Genomic DNA, 24719 nt, shown 5'->3' with positions numbered 1-24719 from the left:
AAAATATTAATGCGCACATACCACAGCCCAGCGACCTTTGCACGTAGTCGCGTGCTCTACTATAGTTTTTAAAAAAAAATTGTCGTTTTGGTCTACTTAAAATTGAAATTTTGAGTCATATTGTGCACGAAGGTGCATGTATTTTGTTTATATGTTGATTCAACTCGATTCTGCTTTTCTGGTTTTAATGAACTGGATTACCGAGTCAATTCAGTACAGTAAGGAGAATGAGTTTTAGCTGCAAATGTTGGCTGCTCGAATTCCATTAGAGTTTCGGTGTGTATCAGATTTTGCAGGATACGTCGGTCGGATTTTAAGAACTAAGAAAGCGCACTTTGAGGAAACTCAAGATGCATAAATGTAAATATATTTACTATCATTCTTATTACCGGCCAAAGAAAACATGCTTATGCCATGTCACTTTCATCTCGCAGTTGGAGGGACCCCAGTTATGACCTGTATTATACAGTCTTCTATCGCCAGCCTAAGATTGTATGAAACTAGTTACAAGGGGAAAATTGAAAAGCAGATGTTGTATTGCACTCCATTTACCCAACAAAAACAATACTTTTTCACCGTCTTGGATTATTGACTCTGATGCTCTTAGTTTCCTATCAAAACCTTCAGTAGCATTTTTTCTCGAATCTAGTATTTTGACAGACTTGTAAAATGGTACGTATCTGATAAATTGGCCTCAATATGCTTTTCTATGCTATATTTTTTCCAGACCCTAGAGATTAATCGTCATAGTCCTAAACTTCTGTTTGTGAAAAGATATGAATAATGAATATTCTCCTAAATAACTGTTTCGATGATCAGAACGGTATTTTCAATTACTGCGTCTCTCCCGTTTGTGGTTGACATTGCGAATATACAGTTCGTTCGTTTGCTTGTTTGAAAATTTCGTTTCTGACTCAGTGAACTCGCCCACATCGTTAACTTTATCATTTATATTTTCAAATGGACGAAACAACCGTTTTAGTTCATTCACAAATTTAATCAACCAAAGCGTAAAGCGTCTACAACACGAGTGTACATAGCTTGTTTACAAAGTAGTTCCTTAATACATTATACTATCTATGTCACCACTGACAGATCAATGCTACAGAAACAAACCTTTTACTAACAGTTAAACAATCACAACTTAAAGTCTGTTCCTAACAAATTCATAAACTAATTCTAATTTACATCAATCGTGTTCAAAACAGCAAATAAATGACTTTTAACCAATGCTTCTGGAAGTCAATACTGCACATGATCAATCCCAATCAATTTACCAACAAAAAAAGAAAAAAGCTACACATACGAATATAAGAATGAAATGACATAATTATATCAAGTACATAAACAGCACTGCTTTCTCTATTCCACCCGTTAGACAACTACATCTGTAACCCAAACATTCAATAGCCACGGGTCTCCGCGGTTGCCCACCATTCTGCTTAGGGAGGACTAGCGAGAAGTGGGGTAGAGTGAGCGCGTCAGAATGTTCTTCTTTAATCAATCAAACAAACAGAAGTATCTGTTCACGAATCCCGAATGCAAAGGATCTCATTACAAAATCATTTTCGTCATTTTAATTCACACGTGAGAGATTAAGATTTCAATCACGTCTTTTCTAACTTCAAGTACTGTTCAAATGACCTCGTGTCTTGTTCTGGGGAAAACGTTTCTCAATGACCCACTTTTAAGCAATCTCTAGTGATATCCGTATATAAATATACTCTTTTCCACCACCAGATTATATCCTACCAGTAACATCAACTGCTCACGACGAGCTGTATCTGCTCATATTTAAATGAAATCAAAACGGAGCTTCTTCCATGCATTAAACATTGCGAGGCGCCAAGTTAACTTTTAGGAAGGGTTTAACTTCTAGTTGCGTGTTGAATAAGCTGACTTTGGTTTGTCTCCTTCACAATGCTATCCTAAATCGCACCGCTGCCATAAGAAAATCTTCTTGTTAAACTCAATAGGTCTCTCCACCAAGCGAATCAAACACTTGCATCAGCGTTGCATGAAGTCAGTAGTCGTTAACAACAGGTTCTTATACACGTGAATATTACAAGTAACTGTTTTCTAATCACCCAATGACCATACATCATGAAACTTCATACTTGCGTGGCTTTTCGTTTCACACTTGTATGATTCACCAGTAAGCCTTTCCAAGCCGAATATTATTACTTCACGACATGAAATATAAAACAAGACCCAAAACACCCAATACAAACAATTATTCCTATATCAAATAACTAAACACTTTGCCTAAAAATATATATATATATAAGTTAATAAATTGGGGGGGGGGGGGTCATTTTAGGAAACGAATTAATGCTATATATATATATATATATATATATATATATATATATATATATATATATATATATAACTTAAGATAAAAAATAATCACTAATCGCCTAAACATATTATATACAAACGAAAAACAAGTTCAACCAAACAAGAAATTGTTTTGACTTGCCTAACAAGGCTGCAAACTCTTGCATTTCAATAGATTTATGTTGCCAAGCGAGCTTAACAAATAATAAGATAGTCATGTCACAGTAACTCCGATCTCTAATTCATCGACATGTCTACCCAAGTAAATTGAAGCAGAATGACAGCTTCTCCCTGCTCTTACAAGGATCTTATGCAACTACGGCGAAGATACTGCAGGTAGAGCTATATCGATTGTTATTGGCTGCCCAAGTTTTCAACATAAACCATCTTACAGTGTCAACCTTCTATTGTTGACAAGCCTCCGATATCCCATCCTCTCTTAACAGTTACAAATCGCCTCAAGACGGCTATAAAGAAACCCAGCGGTCTCAATTAAGCAGTGCACAAAATACACCATCTGCTCCAGACCCTGTCAGGATACCCTGCTGCTCATGTTATGAACTATATCCCACCGGTATCAACACTGTCCCATAAAGGACTACATATGGTCACATTTAAATGGAAATTATAGACATAAAGGACTACATCTGGTCACATTTAAATGGAAATTAAAGTTATAGATCTTCTTTCATGCAATAATTCTTGCGAGCCGTGAAGCGAAAGTGTTTAATTTCCTAGAGGGCGCATTTGCCCTCCAGCTGCCATATCAAATAGCTGACTTGAATTTGTTTTTGTTTGTTTTCTTATATATATATATATATATATATATATATATATATATATATATATATATCACAAAGCTATCCCAAATCACACCACTGCCACCAGGAAATCTTTTTACACGGAAGGAAACCCAATACCGAGCAAGTAAAAATTTCTGCGCGAGACTGGCTTTGACAGTCCATGCTTAACCTATCTCCAAAGGAGATGAAAACGACAGTCATTGTCAACTGAAATGTTCTTAAAGGCATACATACTGTAGTAATTTCAACAGATGGATATCTAGAAAAATTCTGCACCACAGTATAACGCGGAATATCTGATCATACCGCGATAAGTACCATGGTATATTGCAATTATAGTAGGGGCCAACAATTTAAAGTTTGGGGTCAGGGGCCTGATGCATTTTTAATTTCTTTGAAAAAATTCGTCATTAGCTGTAAATATATTTTACGCCTAATTACAACATATACTTTTTATGACAGTTTTTGACAAATCTTTTTAAAAACTATCTCGAGATAAAATAAAATAAAATAGCCCATCCAAAAAGAAAAATTACCCAATAGTATACGAATTTGATATGTGTATTATGTGTATGTCAATAGTTGTACTATTAATAGTTGTACTATAAAAACTCTTTTAACTAAAGTGGTTTGAGTAAACTTACACTATCGTAGTCAGTGTTTCCTCTGACCCTTGCCACCCCATGTTTAATATTTGGACATTTATGTTGGGGTGCAGGGTCAGAGCGCATTCCATATCGAAAACTTGAATTCGCCGACACCATTTGGTGTCGACATGGGGTAGCCTCTTACTTGAACGACCTTTCATCAAGATATACCTGCATTAAATCGAAAGGAATGATTTATTTTCTCAGAAATTGCGATCATAGCATTCGTGATGTCTTTAATCCGCTGATACACGAAACGAAAGTACATCGCTGCTAAAAGTTGACCTGGATCTGGCCATTTGTATTCCTAGTCACGTGATTACACAACTCTCGCAACCTACATGTCAATGACATCAGAGGTTATACAGTCACGTGATATCAACAACGGACCATTCCTAGTGTTGCTGTAGGAAAACAAATCGAACATATCAATGAAGGTCATGTAATTTTTATAGAAAAATTAAAAACAAACTTCTCAGAATATTTATTGTGAAAACAACGACGAAAATCTATAAATGTTGGAGAAATTTGAAGTAAACTAGATTCACTACGAAGAACACGTGTCAATGTGGTAGTCACGTGACACCAACTAAAAACCATCGCTGACACGTGCTCGGTACTTCTTGAAAATGGTTTTCTCCACCCAGCTGCGATACCGACAGGTTTCTGTTCGTTGTTCGCAAAATAAATATGTTGAGAATTAAGTGTGCATTATATTTATTTACAAACATTAAGTGACTTCTATATAATATGTCCAAATTCTATGTACAACACCTTGGGAAATTTATTTATTGTCGATATCACGTGACTATATGACCTCTTGATGTCATTGACATGTAGGTTCCGAGATTTGTATAGTCATGTGACTCTGAATGCAAATGGCCAGATCCAGGTCAGATTTCAGCAACGACGTACTTTCCTCTGGTCTGTCAGCGAATTAAAGACATGGCGAATGCTATGCTGACGATTTTTTAGAAAATAAACCATATTCCTATCGATTTCATGCACGTATATATCGAACGAAAGGTCGTTCAAGTGTGCTGGGTCGGCTAAAAGCGGCTACCCCATGTCGACACCAAAAATGGTGTCCGCGAATTCCAACTTTTCGATAGGAAATGCACTCTGACCCTATACCCCAACATAAATGTCCAAATATCAAAAAATGGGGTTTCAAGGGTCAGGGGAAACTCGGAATAACACTATCGCTGACACTAAAAGGCATTGTGCTAACAGTAGAGAGCTTGTTGATAAAAATAGGGAGTGATAACAATGAAACCTACAATTTACTAATGATAATAGACAGGAAAACTTTGAATGGGATGCCAACATCCATGTAATTATCATTCGAAGTCAGTATACATCCAGTAAACATAAACATTTCTTTATCGCCAGTGGCCGCCTGTGTGGATATTTCTTCGTTTCTTGTGAATATGTATAAATCTGCTTAATCATTGCGAGTGCGAATAAATGTTTCTCACAAATGTGCCACAATGTGACCTTCTGTGCTGTTTGGATGAGCTTCTTATTCGAAACTAACCTCCCATTTTTCAAGATCGTCGCAAGCTACGCATGAGCTTGAGACAATTTTTAAAAAAGGGAGGTTAGTTTCGTTTGCAAGACGAACACACTTCGAAAGATCCATGTACAAAGGGCAATAACTGAAAAATTACAGGAACAGCGATTTCTATGTGCATCTTCAAATGATGGCAATAACATTTCCCACATTCCTTGCGATTCACTTAAATATGAGAGAGCAGTTACATTCACAACAATGTCACAATTATATTCAACCACAAGTAACAACAGCTCAATAACTATTTAAAGAAATGTGTCAGTAAATCAATCTTTTGATATGCGCATATTCAGGCGATGGTCATGATATTAACCAACCTTTACGAATGTCCGCCAATATCTGTAGGATTTTTTGCGCTAGCAAGATTGTATGCTGGATGTGTACACTGCATTCATCTGCTGGACACAATGCAACAACTCCTACACAAATTACTGGTGGAAAGTGATTTGTCATTATGAGCATATTCTTATGATGACCATAACAACAAAAATGTGGGATTAGTTGTGATGGACGGAAGATGGAAGATGAGTTGAGGAATATACACGAGGATTCCTATAAAGCATAAACCCCTGACATCGAGGTATAACAACATAAAGCAGGTAGCAATGTAAGCATTGCAAGGGGCCAGATTCACATAAATTTGTTTAGTGGGATCTTAAACAAAAACAAACTATTTTCTTGGAAAAGCAGTTTGGAGACGATGGGAATTTTGGGGCCATGATTCTTCTAAATGGCGATCTGGAATGCTGGACGTTCAACATGACAATTCTTCTACAAGAGACAAAACCAGCATAATGCACATGCAAGTCTACAAGGTAATGGCATACCAAACTGCATCAGAATATGATGAATGGTTCGTTAGTAATGCTGTTTTCATGACAACATCCCACACAAAGATATTCAATATCATGGCCATAACTCTATGTAAAAAAAAAATACTGTGAGAGGCAAAACCCATATAGGTATTGATATAATGTTCACATTAAACTGCATCATACAATGTTGAATGGTTCCAGAGTTACGCTGATTACTAGGATCTGTTGTTGTGGAGATGCAATATTGATGGGAAAAGGCAATAACTTCATCAAAAGTGGGGCTAAAAAGAGGAAAACTTTAAAGCCAAATCTGCATGTAATAGGCAATTCACTTACAATATGAAGTCCAATAACAATGCTGCAGAGTTATGCTTGTTACATGCAACATCCCATGAGGAGATATAAAGTTACCGGTCAAGGGGCATGACTCTTTAAAAAAAGTGGAATTCACAAGACAAAATGCATAAAAGGTGGAACTAAATCTTTGAGACAAAACTTCATCAAAGTTTACTAAACAATGCTTCTTACAAGAACCCACTGTAGTAGAGTTGAAATATTGATGGAATAAGGGGAACAACTTCATCAAAATTGGCACTGAGAAGATCAAATCTTTAAATGGCAGCTTTGCAAGCAATAGAAAATCCACGTACCAAATAGCATCCAATTATATGCAAGGGTTGCTGAACTTTGCGAGTCACAAGTGCATGATTGGGCATCAAGACTGACTTATTGATACATGTACAGATGGACCGATTGATTGATACATGAACAGATGAATTGATCAACTGATACATGTACAGGTGGACTGATCGATTGATACATGTACAGTTGTACTGATCAAATGGTAGATGTACAGATGGACTGATCAATTGATACATGTATAAATGGACTGATTGATTGACACATGTATAAATGGACTGATTGATTGACACATGTATAAATGGACTGATTGACTGATACATGTATAAATGGACTGATCAATTGATACATGTATAAATGGGCTGATTGATTGATACATGTACAGAGGACTACTGCTCGTCAAATGTGGGACCATAATCACAGTACTATAATATTAAAATTATGATCTGAGAATATTATATGACTTTTATTGGCGCAAATAGTAATTTTAACATTAGTAAAATTTTGCTTCAATCTCTTTAACAAATCTGCACTGAACAAAATGCCTAATGAATATTAATATCCACTTAAGACATAACTGAAAATGCACATCTGCTTTGCAGTCCATGTAGACCTACGAAATATATATCCTTTTATTAGCGTCTAATAAAGTGTGTCTAAAGCTATTGCCATCTACAAATGATAGATTCATAAAAGTACCCATGCTGTGGAGAGGTCTGAACAATTGAACCATCCCAATGGGAATTTTTTTTACTTTTATAATTCTAACCAGGCCATCATGGGGGTGTGTAGTAACTATAAAATCACACTAAATACAGTAAAATAAATTCATACATCGAATATAATCATAATTATTCAATTTTAAACCTGACAGTAAAAAATATATTTCTGTACCATGAAAATGTTGATACTCTAGTTGCGTTTCAGCACAACAGAATCCACATGATAACTAGAAAGTATAACAAATTCATGAAAACTCAAGTCATCCCAAAATCCACACAAATCTGCAGTCTAGAACTTTGAAAAATTACCTGTATGTAGAATTCATTATATCTCTAAGAACTGGAATGTGAAGCAAGTTATCTCCTCCATAAAATCTTGCATTACATTTAGCAAAGCAATTTCTACATGTCTCAATATCACAAGTTACAAGCAATTCATATCTGACAGCCAAGGTCTTAAATTTTCATATTTATTTAAAAGCTTCAAAGAATTCTATAAAGTTTAAAATTAATAATAATAAAATAAAAAAGTAAAAAGGACACAAAATCAGACAATTTTCCAAATCCATTGGAAATCCGTAAACTTTGTGGGAAATAATAAATTGTGGGGGAAAAAATCCATACGTGTGATAACCCTGGTGCAGAACATATGCTTTGTTGCAATGAATACAACTGATTAAAACTTTTGTTTCCTGTTATTTTATGTCTCAAGCTGGAACAAGTATTTCCCAGAAATGCAGTGTTTGATTATGCCAATGTGTTGATATGACTTGGGGCAGTGAGATTAGTTGCACCACCTCTGCTCTTGGTTAGCAGCCATTAGATGCAAAAACAGCATCATGGTGCATAATGTATAACCAGACAAGCATCAATATGGTACCATTTTACTTTCAACACTATCTTGTGGATGAAAAATTTAAAAGTGATCACAATGTATATTATTACAGGCAAATTTCCAAATTGCTCCCACCCCCCACTTAAATATATCTTTAATTATAATAACATTCGATTGTTTGAGTTCTTCTAGGCATAAAAAATACTTCAAATTGTGCCCACACATGGAATGATCTGACTTTGACCCTATTAACACATGACCAGACAAACTTCAGCCCTGATCATTGTAACCACCCCACTCTCAGCTAATTCCCCTGAGAAATCTGACAACAATCCATAAGCAAACAGAAATTACAGCCTTCATACAACTCTCAACAATTCACTCCCAAAATCAATCATCAATTTACCCTCTGAAAATGACCTTTGACACCAGGATACATTATCCCCAAGAATATTCCGTGTAAATCGGTTGAAAGCATAATGCATATCAATGACACATAATGCAAATTTTTTCCTCTCACAACTCTAAGACAATTACCATGATAACCTTGTTCTTTGACCTTATCTATTACCATCTGACCTCTCATCACACATTTTTTATATTTCAAGTTAAATGTTTTCTTACTATGTCTCATAACTAATTTATGTTAACAAATGCCAGATCCAAAATTGGTAACTAATGGCCAACAACCTATGATATAAACAAATCCTCCCAGTGAAAATGGGAGTTCTTGCCCTTTAATAATAAATCTTCAGCCAAAATTGTATGCCAGATGCTTGGACTGATGGACAGATGAACATTGCTGCTGACTCTCCTTAGCAGGTGAGAAAAAAATATCTCTTAATTTTGGCCCTCTCTTTCCAATCAAACTAAAAATAATTATTATTATTGCAACCCATAAACATCCAATACATACAAGAAAAGCTGTCTTTTATCCCTGGCACAAAATGTGTTATACAATAGATATCCAAAGATAAACCCAGAAAACCTGCTTCATAATATAGTTGGATTTTTTTAAAGTGGTGGAAAGGCTTCATTTTGGAAAAGAATTTCTTGAAATAATGTGATCAAAAAAGATAGCCTGATCTTCCCAATCTTGATAAAACCAATGGCACAGACCCAAATACATAACTTGTCATGTAAACTGTAACAATATTCATTTTTGGAGGGAAGGAAGTACGAGTAACAAGTTCCAAAATACCATCCAGGTACACTGCCAAGATGACAATAATACATGACTGTGAAAATCTACATTTGTCTATTAATGGACACTACATTCACTTTTTGTTTAACACTGGGAAAGAAATTAAATAATTTCACATTTCTTAATATACCACTATTTATTGCTGACTATAAACTAAACCCTAACATCTTGTGCAAGAGCAAAACAATTACTTCAAAAAATGCTTACAAGTTATAAAATGTCAGGACAAATTAAACCCTTAAAATGCTTACAAGTTATAAAATGTCAGTATAAATTAAACCCTAAAAACACTTACAAGTTATAAAATGTCAAGATAAATTAAACCCTTAAAACGCTTACAAGTTATAAAATGTCAGTACAAATTAAACCCTTAAAATGCTTACAAGTTATAAAATGTCAGTATAAATTAAACCCTTAAAAACTTGTGTAGTGAAAGATCTTCATGACGAGAAATAGTCATTTAGAGATGACATACGTGTATCTCTCTGGACTCTCCTGTCAGAGTCATTGTTGAGAAATAGTCATTTAGAGATGACATACATGTATCGCTCTGGACTCTCCTGTCACAGCCATTGTGATGGGTGGGTGATATGGGTGACTGCCCATGGCAGATAAGAGCCATTTCATTAAGTTTGTGTGATTTTTTTCCTGAGTTGGAGGGGTGGTGCAGAAGGCCATGCTCATCAGGGGTGGGATGCTGTATCATACAGTGTAAATTGTGACGTCCCTGATTAAAGTAAGTGTGCTATGTTACAGCACACTCAATTTATATATGATGTATGCTAAGTTTTAGTTCATGTGTTTACTTACAATAGAAGCATCGATGGCATGTTGAAAATTATTGTTTATTATAAACCTACACATACTGACCAGTACCTTGATTTCTGACTCAAACCATGCATTAGATCAGAAACTTGGGGTCATCAGAACATTACATCATAAAGCTGAAGTCGTTAAATCTGACCCCAGGGATTTAAAACAAGAATTCAATCATGTCTATGCTGCCCTCAAGAGGTGTTATTATCTGGTATGGGCGATTATGAAGGTTTCCAACTGGCTGATCGCAAGTCAGAATGACATTTCCAGGAAGAGTCAACAAATAACTAGGAAAATAGACTCCATCCTACCAATGTGAAAAGAATTTCTGAATGCCCGAAGCGCATTCTTCTGCGATACAAAATTAATGTGTGTTTTAAAAAATACCCAACCCTAGTTCACCGAAAGGATAGGACTGATATGAAAAATATTTATGGACCTATCAATCACATTCACTTTGAAGGACAAGGTGAAAGTCAGTCCCATCATGATTATTGGAAAGGACATTGAAAGAGAGATTTAATGAAAATAGAAGACCAAGTTCAAGTTCGTCTAAGGTAAAATGGCACATCAACAATATTTGCCCTGGCTATACTGTATCTTGGAACTCAGTAAAAATCTTCAATCGATAACAAGTCTGGTTTGAGCGGGGGGCGGTTAAAGAATCTACCTGCATCTGTGTGAACAAACCAACACTGAATAATTACAGGGGCCTGTACAACCTGCTGCATATTTGGGACAATCTGTTAACATTGCTCACTATTCCCTCAGGTGATGTTAACAGTCACTAGAGAATAAATCAGTCTGCTGATAAAGTCCTTAGTACAAGAACAAAAGCTTCAGGTTTGCTTTTTATTATATTGTGTATGTGTTGTAAAAGTTAAAAATATTAGCAAACAACTATACCCATATTAGGTTTCTTTCTATTCCCTATTCAGCACAGGCCTCTGACAGAAACAGTCTTTTGATCTCAGGTTGGCTGAGCAACTGATTAATCCAGATATTATGTGAAGCATGAACAGCTCTTTCTAAATCTAATTATAATGTTAGCAGAACAAAAAATCAGTCCTCTGTTTAAAGTCATATGTAATATATTTAACAGTGAAATTAGTCTTCTGTCATGCAGCAGAAAACAAAGATCATGATTTTCTTTGAAGTGTTTGTGATTGAGCAGAATACAGTAATCTTGTGTGAAATATAACTTTGAGAGAAAACATATACATCTTGCTTTGTTGAACAATGTACTAATCTAAATGTTGCTGCTGCTGCTAATAACAACAACAACAATAATAATAAGAAGAAGAATACTGGTATTTGTTCGAAAACCAAGCTTGAAAGGTGAACCTGCATACAGAAGTCACCTCTGTACAAAGACCAGTTTAGTCTGTTGTAATAGGTGCTTCTTCTTAACAGGTTTGACTGTAAACAGGGAAGTGACTGGCATTACAAGATTTGTTCAGGAAATAAATGTATGAATGGTGGACAAATTATGAATGAACAAACCAAAGTGTTAAAATACTAAAACTGAAGAACTGTAAATAGTAAAAGCACACCTGTGATTAATAGTCTAACTTGTGTGCCTAGTTTCACTGAGATATCTTAAATAGTTTTGGCATTTAGTCCTGGAAACAAAAGTGTGAATAAAGGATGTTTGGATGGGTGTGAAGAAATATGGATAAAATCATACAAAATATTAACTGAAAAATTTGAAAACCATAATTCACTAAAATGTGTAACCTTTAAACTTTTGTACACAAAATCATATTTATATTTTGTATTAAATTTATTTGCACAGAGAAATTTTATTATTTAAAAAGTCTGATTTTTCTTACCAGTGAAGTACAGAATCAGAAGATCTATGCATTTTAGTAATTACATTATGCTTATATTAGATACAAATAATGTATAAAAACAGGAAACACTGTATACTAATCACAAACCATGGCCCTTCTCTACAACAAGACCAACAGCTGTTGATCTTTCCAATGATATCCAAATCCTACATGCCAATGTCTTTCGTGCATTTCATTTACTAAATTCTAATGCATATCAGAACAAAACTGCCTCCATTATCACAAGTAAGTCTCCAATTTTTTTCCCCAACATGCACACAATGACTTTGTACATATATGATGTGTGTTATAAAAATCAAGATCCTTTGGGTGAAAACAATCAGGACTTCATGAACTTCCTTGAATGCATCTTCCTTTTGACTAGTTATCATTTTAGCATAAATAAGCAAAAACACATCTTTGGTCTCAAGATTCACTCCTGATATACCATAGGTGTCCTTCAAATCAAATAGTTTTTTCTACAGACAGCCTGACATTCATCCTCCACTTTTTTCCCATGGTTAGCTCTACCAGCAATTACCTTTATAGCAAGCCAGACATTCAGTCACACCCCACTTTTCCCCATAGTTAGCCCTTCCGGCAATTACCTCTATAGCAAGCCAGACATTCAGTCACACCCCACTTTTCCCAGTGGTTAGCTCTTCCGGCAATTACCTCTATAGCAAGCCAGGCATTCAGTCACACCCCACTTTTTCCCAATAGTTAGCTCTTCCGGCAATTACCTCTATAGCAAGCCATACATTCAGTCACACCCCACTTTTCCCCATGGCTAGCTCTTTTTTTGTTCATGATCACATATTTTTTTCCACATTATTTTCCTCACATGGAAAATTCTGTATGAAAAATTGCATGCAAAAGGCACATCTGGACAACTAGTCCAAAATGTATACCAAGAGTAATAAAGATACTGAGTGATCTGTAGATGCTTAGGAAGAGATATTGTTTTTCAGCAGAGAGATGGATTATGGACAGACACACAGATGGAAAGACAGATGCTATTACAACAGTTATATCCCCCTGTACATATACCAACTTTAATATAAATCAGCTTATTACAGGCTGAAAGAAATGAACTACAAATTTTGTACACTGTGATGTTGATATAAATGTGGAAAGATAAAAACGTATGTAGATAACATCATAGTACTGTCAATAAAACAAGTACAGTATATATTAAATTAAATAAAGGCAATCTGAATGTAAGTAAATAATTTTCATATGCTGCATTTGCATATAGGCCAGTTTTATTAGCATGCTAATGAAACACAAATCTTTTTAAAAAAACTTTGATCATGCTTTCTTAAATTTGGAGGCGATCAAAGAGTCCAATTTTTCTCCCTTTGGCTGTGACTTCCTGCGTGATCTAGTTGAGACAGAGAAAGAATCAGATGAAGGATTCCATTCTGCATCACTATCATCTTTTAGGAATGCCTCAGACTCACTAACAGATGATTCCTCATCAACCCAGTCTGTTGACTTTGTTGCCTTTCTACGCTGGGATTTATGTGCTCCATCTGCATTGCTATTATTTGGTGAAGAACTTTCAGATTCTTCCTTTTTAACTTTTCTGCGCAAATATTTAGGTTCCACATTTGAATCAGTTTCTATATTAATGCCACTTCTTTTAGACCTTTTTTCCTTACTTTTCTCACTTTCTATAGTTTCATCCTTCTTCCTTTTCCTTCGACCCTCTTTCATGTGCTGATTTTCTGACACTGTAGCATCAGTAAGTTTTGGTTGAGTTTGAAGGTTTCCCTCTCGATCAGTTTCTCCGATATTAAATGAATGATACTCTTCAAAATCATCATCCTCTACCTCTTCCTCAACCTTTATGGTTCGCTTAGATTTCCTCCGTGACTGACGTCTCTCCACTGTTGGGTCTGTAGACACTAATGGTTGAAAATACCGTGATGTAAAATCTTCCTCTGCCTCCTCTTTTCTCTCCTCCTCAGCTTCAAGTTCACGGTCACTATCTGTATTGTAAGCTTCAGAAGTTTCATCTCGTCTTTCAATCTTCCTTGGAATAGATTTTCGTCCCTTCTTTGGAGATTTGGCTTCCATGCTGACATCAGACACCCTTGTTTCTTCCTCTGGGTCATCACTAACTTCCACTTTGGCCCTTTCAGCTGATAACTCACTGAGGAAATTCACTGCTTCCTCTTCCATACTCTCTGTGGTCTCATTTAGGCCATGCTTCACCTTCTTGTGCCTGTTGAGGTTGCCTGAAAAAAGAGAAATAGAAGACATATGATACTATACACTTTTGAAGATAAGAAACTCACCCAAAACTTTACAAATCAAAAGGTTAAGTTCATTATTGGAAGAATCACTGAATGGATAATGAGATAGTCCAAAAGACATCATCATGTGGACTGTGTGGAATAGGAAAATCCCACCAGTAGGTCTGAAATAGAGTCCCTCATACGCACTAGTGCTGAATAGGGACATCCCCCTCCTCCAAGTCAAAAACAGAATCCATTATATGCACTGGCATGGAAATGGGACATCCCACATGAAGGTCAGAATTTGTAGTCAATAACATAGCTTTGTTGAGTTCCTGTCAATAAATTTTTATTTCAGTGAGTGGATTATACACCAATCTATATGATTATTTTTCACTTATTTCTAATTAGGAAATATGATGGAAAGCAAAAACTGTTTTTGAAGCATCTTAGATTCGGAATGAACTGGTTGGTAAGAGTTACCCATCTCTGTCCTCATTATACTTTACACAGTACACCTCCCAACTAAACTGGTTGGTAACAGTTACCCATCTCTGTCCTCATTATACTCAACACAGTACACCTCCCCACTAAACTGGTTGGTACGAGTTACCCATCTCCATCCTCATTATACTTTACACAGTACACCTCCCCACTAAACTGGTTGGTAACAGTTACCCATCTCTGTCCTCATTATACTCGACACAGTACACCTCCCCACTAAACTGGTTGGTACGAGTTACCCATCTCCGTCCTCATTATACTTTACACAGTACACCTCCCCACTAAACTGGTTGGTAACAGTTACCCATCTCTGTCCTCATTATACTCAACACAGTACACCTCCCCACTAAACTGGTTGGTACGAGTTACCCATCTCCATCCTCATTATACTTTACACAGTACACCTCCCCACTAAACTGGTTGGTAACAGTTACCCATCTCTGTCCTCATTATACTCGACACAGTACACCTCCCCACTAAACTGGTTGGTACGAGTTACCCATCTCCGTCCTCATTATACTTTACACAGTACACCTCCCCACTAAACTGGTTGGTAACAGTTACCCATCTCTGTCCTCATTATACTCGACACAGTACACCTCCCCACTAAACTGGTTGGTAAGAGTTACCCATCTCCGTCCTCATTATACTTTACACAGTACACCTCCCCACTAAACTGGTTGGTAACAGTTACCCATCTCTGTCCTCATTATACTCGACACAGTACACCTCCCCACTAAACTGGTTGGTACGAGTTACCCATCTATGTCCTCATTATACTTTACACAGTACACCTCCCCACTAAACTGGTTGGTACGAGTTACCCATCTCTGTCCTCATTATACTCGACACAGTACACCTCCCCACTAAACTGGTTGGTAAGAGTTACCCATCTCTGTCCTCATTATACTTGACACAGTACACCTCCCCACTAACTGGTTGGTAACAGTTACCCATCTCTGTCCTCATTATACTCGACACAGTACACCTCCCCACTAAACTGGTTGGTACGAGTTACCCATCTCCGTCCTCATTATACTCGACACAGTACACCTCCCCACTAAACTGGTTGGTACAAGTTACCCATCTCCGTCCTCATTATACTTTACACAGTACACCTCCCCACTAAACTGGTTGGTAAGAGTTACCCATCTCTGTCCTCATTATACTTTACACAGTACACCTCCCCACTAAACTGGTTGGTACGAGTTACCCATCTCTGTCCTCATTATACTCGACACAGTACACCTCCCCACTAAACTGGTTGGTAAGAGTTACCCATCTCTGTCCTCATTATACTTGACACAGTACACCTCCCCACTAAACTGGTTGGTAAGAGTTACCCATCTCTGTCCTCATTATACTCGACACAGTACACCTCCCCACTAAACTGGTTGGTACGAGTTACCCATCTCCGTCCTCATTATACTTTACACAGTACACCTCCCCACTAAACTGGTTGGTAAGAGTTACCCATCTCTGTCCTCATTATACTTTACACAGTACACCTCCCCACTAAACTGGTTGGTACGAGTTACCCATCTCTGTCCTCATTATACTCGACACAGTACACCTCCCCACTAAACTGGTTGGTAAGAGTTACCCATCTCTGTCCTCATTATACTTGACACAGTACACCTCCCCACTAAACTGGTTGGTAAGAGTTACCCATCTGTCCTCATTATACTCTACACAGTACACCACCCACTAATCTGCTTATAGTTTTCACAACAACAAAAACCCACAGGTACCTGATGCAAGCTTAAACTATGTCAAAATCATGAAACTATTATGTTCTAATACATGGCTCCTTAGATAAACATATTTTAAGACACAAAGTTTGTAGCTTGAGAAAATACATTTGCACACACAGACCAGCATTTCATAGTGGTATCTGCATGAACAGTGAAACCTTTCAGTGCTGAATGTCATAATCCTTTTCAAAGAGCTATCACACATCTTTATTAGTTAGATATGGGAGTAGAGATGGAGAATGCCAAAACTGTACGATATTTGTCTGGTCAGACACTGTCAAACTACACTGTCACACCAAAGAAAAGACGCAAGCATATATTTATATAAGCATGCAATAACTTTTCACAAGACAAAATTCAGTAACATGCATTTGAAAGAATTCCAACCATCTCAAGTTCCACCAACGTTTGTACTAAATGATCCTTTATGGTAAAACCTTCATTATGGAGAGCTAGAAATAGGTGCCAAGAAAGACAGATTTCCTGACTACCCAAAAGAACTGGAACATTTCAATGTCATTAACTTAAGTAGATTTCAACAAACAGCTGTTGTGTCAACATTATCTGCTTTATAAATATATTACAATAGCATGCATTGTATCAAATTTTGTGGGAACTGGCTGTGACACTTAAAATACTCATTTATTATGTAAGCTGGCAACGTTTACCTTGGAAATACTGAAATATCTGCTGATCTCTTCCTTTGGCATGACAATGTATCATTATAGGGCTTCCCTTTGGCATGACAATGTATCATTACAGGGCTTCCCTTTGGCATGACAATGTATCACTGCAGGGCTTCCCTTTGGCACGATAATGTATCATTGCAGGGCTTCCCTTTGGCATGACAATGTATCATTACAGGGCTTCCCTTTGGCATGACAATGTATCATTGCAGGGCTTCCCTTTGGCACGATAATGTATCATTGCAGGGCTTCCCTTTGGCATGACAATGTATCATTACAGCTTCTGTCTTGAAAATACCCATGATATGCAGCAACTGTAACATTGCCTGGCCATATGAAAAATAACACAAATTTGGATATTCTCTGTCTTTTAACTTCTATTTTAAAGTCTGATTCTTAAAGATGTGTGTTTCTTTCAAAGGAACTCTTTCTCCGTATCAGCATATGATGCCTCAGTTACCAAGAGGCATCACTGTGAATGCAAACACCATTAAGAAAATGAAGGATAAGTGAGAAACTGCAACACAATATTTTCATAATATCTACCCATTTTATTACCAAGCTTACCGGTACATCATAATAATAAGCCAAAGTAGTTTTCTTTGCAATGTGTTATCAAGCTTATCAATACATCATAATAATAAGCCAAAGTAGTTTTCTTTGCAATGTGTTATCAAGCTTATCAATACATCCTAAGAATAACCCAAAGTAGTTTTTTTTTTGCAATTTGTTATCAAGCTTACCAGTACATCCTAAGAATAACCCAAAGCAGTTTTCTTTGCAATGTGTTATCAAGCTTATCAATACATCCTAAGAATAACCCAAAGCAGTTTTCTTTGCAATGTGTTATCAAGCTTACCAATACATCCTAAGAATAACCCAAAGTAGTTTTCTTTGCAATGTGTTATCAAGCTTATCAATACATCCTAAGAATAACCCAAAGTAGTTTTCTTTGCAATGTGTTATCAAGCTTATCAATACATCCTAAGAATAACCCAAAGCAGTTTTCTTTGCAATGTGTTATCAAGCTTACCAATACATCCTAAGAATAACCCAAAGTAGTTTTCTTTGCAATGTGTTATCAAGCTTATCAATACATCCTAAGAATAACCCAAAGTAGTTTTCTTTGCAATTTGTTATCAAGCTTATCAATACATCCTAAGAATAACCCAAAGTAGTTTTTTTTTTGCAATTTGTTATCAAGCTTACCAGTACATCCTAAGAATAACCCAAAGCAGTTTTCTTTGCAATGTGTTATCAAGCTTACCAATACATCCTAAGAATAACCCAAAGTAGTTTTCTTTGCAATGTGTTATCAAGCTTACCAATACATCCTAAGAATAACCCAAAGTAGTTTTCTTTGCAATTTGTTATCAAGCTTACTGGTACATCCGAAGAATAACCCAAAGTAGTTTTCTTTGCAACATGTGATCAAGCTTACCAGTACATCCTAAGAATAACACAAAGTAGCTTTCTTTGCAACATGTTATCAAGCTTACCAGTACATCCTAAGAATAACCCAAAGTAGTTTTCTTTGCAACATGTGATCAAGCTTACAAGTACATCCTAAGAATAACCCAAAGTAGCTTTCTTTACAATGTGTTATCACGCTTACCAATACATCCTAAGAATAACCCAAAGTAGTTTTCTTTGCAATTTGTTATCAAGCTTACCAGTACATCCGAAGAATAACCCAAAGTAGTTTTCTTTGCAACATGTGATCAAGCTTACAAGTACATCCTAAGAATAACCCAAAGTAGTTTTCTTTGCAATTTGTTATCAAGCTTACCAATATATCCTAAGAATAACCCAAAGTAGTTTTCTTTGCAATTTGTTATCAAGCTTACCAATACATCCTAAGAATAACCCAAAGTAGTTTTCTTTGCAACATGTGATCAAGCTTACCAGTACATCCTAAGAATAACCCAAAGTAGTTTTCTTTGCAATTTGTTATCAAGCTTGCCAGTACATCCTAAGAATAACCCAAAGTAGTTTTCTTTGCAACATGTGATCAAGCTTACCAGTACATCCTAAGAATAACCCAAAGTAGTTTTCTTTGCAACATGTGATCAAGCTTACCAGTACATCCTAAGAATAACCCAAAGTAGATTTCTTTGCAATTTGTTATCAAGTTTACCAGTACATCCTAAGAATAACCCAAAGTAGTTTTCTTTGCAATGTGTCATCAAGCTTATAACTACATCCTAAGAATAACCTAAAGTAGTTTTCTTTGCAACATGTGACCAAGCTTACCAGTACATCCTAAGAATAACCCAAAGTAGTTTTCTTTGCAATTTGTTATCAAGCTTACCAGTACATCCTAAGAATAACCCAAAGTAGTTTTCTTTGCAATGTGTTATCAAGCTTACCAGTACATCCTAAGAATAACCCAAAGTAGTTTTCTTTGCAATGTGTTATCAAGCTTACCAGAACATCCTAAGAATAACCCAAAGTAGTTTTCTTTGCAACATGTGATCAAGCTTACAACTACATCCTAAGAATAACCCAAAGTAGTTTTCTTCGTAATTTGTTATCAAGCTTACCAGTACATCCTAAGAATAACCCAAAGTAGTTTTCTTTGCAACATGTGATCAAGCTTACTGGTACATCCTAAGAATAACCCAAAGTAGTTTTCTTTGCAATGTGTTATCAAGCTTACCAGTACATCCTAAGAATAACCCAAAGTAGTTTTCTTTGCAATTTGTTATCAAGCTTACCAGTACATCCTAAGAATAACCCAAAGTAGTTTTCTTTGCAATGTGTTATCAAGCTTACCAGTACATCCTAAGAATAACCCAAAGTAGTTTTTTTGTGCAATTTGTTATCAAGCTTACCAGTACATCCTAAGAATAACCCAAAGTAGATTTCTTTGCAATGTGTTATCAAGCTTACCAGTACATCCTAAGAATAACCCAAAGTAGTTTTCTTTGCAATTTGTTATCAAGCTTACCAGTACATCCGAAGAATAACCCAAAGTAGATTTTTTTGCAATTTGTTATCAAGGTTACCAGTACATCCTAAGAATAACTCAAAGTAGATTTCTTTGCAACATGTGATCAAGCTTACCAGTACATCCTAAGAATAACCCAAAGTAGTTTTATTTTGCAATCTGTTATCAAGCTTACCAGTACATCCTAAGAATAACCCAAAGCAGTTTTCTTTGCAATGCGTTATCAAACTTACCAGTACATCCTAAGAATAACCCAAAGTAGATTTCTTTGCAATTTGTTATCAAGCTTACAAGTACATCCTAAGAATAACCCAAGTAGTTTTCTTTGCAATTTGTTATCCAGCTTACCAGTACATCCTAAGATTAACCCAAAGTAGATTTCTTTGCAACATGGTATAAGCTGAAAACGAGTAGACATATTAGGCACAAGTTATTTAAAATGAATGCTTGCTGAATGTTAAGCAATGATGGCAGAGATAGAAAATGAATTCAGATTTATTCTCAAGGTGGTCCAGGTACGAATAGATAGTAACATTTTACTCGTCCCAGTCAATTTTTACACAGGCTATATGAGTGTTTTTCCTGAGCCCTGCATTATTATCCAAAATATTAAGTGAAATAGGAAGAAGTTAGAGTAACCAGTGCTGATAAACACTTTAACAAAAGACTTGTGCTAAAATGTGTCCCCAGTATAATTTTTGACACACACCCCACCCACCCATTTCCTCCCTGGAACTGGAATGGTACTGGGAGAAGGTCTATATGTGATGATGTTATATTCCAAACATGAAGTGAATTGATAAAAGAGTTATAAAAATATCAGTGCTGGAGAAAACTCTAAACAAAACACTAACTAAGCTGTGTCTCCATTATAGATGTAATTCTGGTTACCATGGTCCCACACAGGGTTGGAACTATGGGGAAGGAGTGATACTGAGAGAAATGAGTATGTGATATTATTTTCAAAATATGAAGTGACTATTCATCATGATTTAATGAACTGCAAGTGCTTGGGGTCAATCATTATTAATGATGTACATTCCATTTTTTGAACATTTTTATTTCTTTAGAAAGAGTGTAAAATGTTGATCAATAACATATAATTTTTGGTAACAATGATTACATCTGACCAGCTAGCAAATTAGTTTTTTTCCCCAATAACTTATACAACAAGGAAAAGCAGATGTCATAAGCACAGTAATGTTAACTACAGTTTTAATGAGTCCACTTTAGGATATACATAAATCCTCAATGACTTTCTTATGCAGGCAAACTGTATTACACATATGTAGGAATGAGAGAACATTATCTCTAAGTGCAAGTAGAAACATTAGGTAGATAACATATCAGGTACTGAAATGCATAGAAAATTAGGAGTATTTAACATTTCATTAAATTTTTATTTTTTTAATTTCTAAGACAGTTAAATAGCTGGTTTGGAATGGTTTTGTTTTGCTTATGTTAAACATTTTATCTTTTGAAAGAAAATGATTTAAAGATACATTTTTTCAAATTTTGACAAAAAAGGTTCAATTTCTCAAATTCTGTTCAGATCTTGTGCCATGTTTCACTCAACCAAATGGTTGATTCAACTGCTCACTTTTTTTGTGTCTAACTATATTTAATCACATCAATATAAATCATATACAATAATTTACATGACAGTTATTTAAATAATAAAGAAATAAATCAAATGAGCATGGAGTGGATTTCAAATCTGTTTGCAGAGAATCCTGAAGTAAAGAAACTTCATTCATGTATTCAAAAGAAACAAAACATGGGTGAAGCATGAATGGTAAAGAAGCAGTATTGCAAGAAAGATATTTCCCAGGAAAAATCATAAGTCTTTCTGTAAAAGCACAATGCCAGTATTACCAGCCAGCATGGAAAAGTAAGAATAGCATGATTTTCAAGATCGCCATTGTGACAACCATGTTGTAAACCATATCATCACCATTTTCACCATGAATAGCTAGGTACCATAAGAAGTCTTTCAGTGAAAACCCCAAACTGATATGACCATCCATTCCATTCAGGAAAAGTAGCAATAACAAGATGAAGTATCCATCAAATGAATAAGTGTAATTGGATGAATGGAGACAGTGTGACTGCCATCAAATGGACAAGTGTCACAGCTGGATGGATGAAGACATTGTGACTGCCACCAAATAGACAGGTGTCACAGCTGGATGAAGTCATTGTGACTGCCACCAAATAGACAACTGTAACAGCTGGATGAATGAAGACATTATGGCTGCCATTGAACGGACAAGTGTCACAGCTGGATGGAGACTTTATGACTGTCATCAAATGGACAAGTGTCACAGCTGGATGGATGAAGACATTGTGACTGCCATCAAATAGACAAGTGTCAATGTTGGATGAATGAAGACATTATGACTGCCAATCAAATGGATAAGTGTCACAGCTGGATGGATGAAGACATTGTGACTGCCACCAAATAGACAAGTGTCACAGCTGGATGAAGTCATTGTGACTGCCATCAAATAGACAAGTATCACAGTTGGATGGAGACATTGTGACTGCCACCAAATAGACAAGTGTCACAGCTGGATGAATGAAGACATTATGACTGCCATCCAATGGACAAGTGTCACAGCTGGATGGATGAAGACATTGTGACTGTCATCAAATAGACAAGTATCACAGCTGCATGAATGAAGACATTGTGACTGCCATCAAATAAACAAGTATCACAACTGGATGAATGAAGACATTGTGACTGCCATCAAATGGACAAGTATCACCGCTGGATAGATGGAGACATTGTGACTGTCATGCACAATCGTTTGTAATGTTGTAAACATTGTATAATACATGGCAAAATTACAAGTATCTTTTCATCAATTTTGCTGTTCTCTGGGCACCAAACACAAAATAAAAATAATTCCAAAATCAAGCAGAATTTCACACTTTTAGCAGTTTACTTTGTTTCTGCTTTTTCCAAACATAAAGAGCTCTGGTTTAATTTTGATTAATCCTAAAATAATCTCTGGTTTAGAGTTGCAAAGAACATGTATACTTGTACTTATACATGAAATAAAATTTAGCCTGAAATTTCAGCATCCAACTGAAAAAATGGGAGAACTTTTTAAATATGGATAGATTTAATGAGGTAAATAAGGTATGGCTTGTAAATATAAGCGCTATTTTTGCATATTAATCTGTGACATAATTGTTGTTGTTATTGTAGGGTTTAACACCATTTTTCAGCACAAGATAGGCTATACATGGCGGCCAGTGTTAATGGTGGAGTAAGAACTCAGGGAAAACCCCGGAAAGAACCACCAACCCATGAGAAGCGACTGGCAAGCTTTTTCACATACCCACATTAGCCGAATTCGAGACTCAAACCCACGCAGACAGAGGTGAGATGGCAGTGATCTGTAATGAAAAGTGCTTTAGACCACTCGGCCACTCTATGCCCCTGTGACATAACTGAAAACAGGTCAAGTCACTTGTGCAAAAAAGGTTGGTCACAGTGTTCTACCTTTTTACCAGACATTTGTAGTGCCTTTTATGATGAATGCATCCATCAAGTCTAATACATGATAAAATTGTCAGAATTGAAGCTAAGGGCAATATACAACCAATGGAGAATGAAAAATGGATCACTGTATCAAAATCAAGCAAGAGAAATCACAATATGAAACAAAGGCTTCAGATTAAACAAAGATGATAATAAAATAGGTAGCAAGGGGATAAGAATAAGCACATGAATTACTGGCTTTTATAATAAAATAGGTAGCATGGGGATAAGAATAAGCACATGAATTACTGGCTTTTATAATAAAATAGGTAGCATGGGGATAAGAATAAGCACATGAATTACTGGCTTTTATAATAAAATAGGTAGCATGGGGATAAGAATAAGCACATGAATTACTGGCTTTTATAATAATATTTTAAAGGATATAAATGAAAAAGTGAGTGAGCATGTACTGCGGTGTCTTTTAATTCTTAGTACACTATAATTTTTGGTACATCATGAATCCATAGACTAAAGACACTCTACTGGTCAGAAAGAATTTCCAGGAATTCAAGATAATACCATTTCTCCTTCTGACTGATGTGTGTTAAAATCATTGCTGATATTCCTCAGTGATAACTAGATTTTCAAATCAGCTGCTGTGGTGGATATATCAGAGCTCTCAAAAGAATTTCAGGATGAGGAATCCTGAACTATTTTCTCATGGAACTCAGGAGTCCACAGCCTTTTTTGATAGTCCCTGGCATAAACTCAGGAAAATCTCACTTTTAAAATAATACAAAAGAAAATTAAAAGCACATGCTCATTATTTGAATAAAATTATTATTGAATTCTTAGCCATCATA

General features: G+C 36.0%; 1 protein-coding gene across 1 annotated transcript in view; it reads right to left on the bottom strand.

The window, feature by feature from the left end:
- Window positions 1-7264: 7264 nt before the first annotated feature.
- LOC149800518 (uncharacterized) overlaps window positions 7265-24719 on the bottom strand; it is a 36331-nt gene continuing 18876 nt past the window's right edge. Inside the window, exon 5 of the mRNA XM_089954452.1 lies at window positions 7265-14469. Within this exon, the coding sequence (XP_089810578.1) occupies window positions 13538-14469 (932 nt within the window). The 3' untranslated portion in view covers window positions 7265-13537. The remainder of the gene's footprint in view (window positions 14470-24719) is intronic.

Source organism: Sinohyriopsis cumingii, chromosome 4 (genome assembly GCF_028554795.1).
Source record: "Sinohyriopsis cumingii isolate HCF-2022 chromosome 4, ASM2855479v2, whole genome shotgun sequence".
Taxonomy (NCBI): Eukaryota; Metazoa; Mollusca; class Bivalvia; order Unionida; family Unionidae; genus Sinohyriopsis; species Sinohyriopsis cumingii.
The sequence above is the reverse complement of the archived record's forward strand: the minus strand, read 5'-3'. Positions and strand labels throughout refer to the sequence as shown.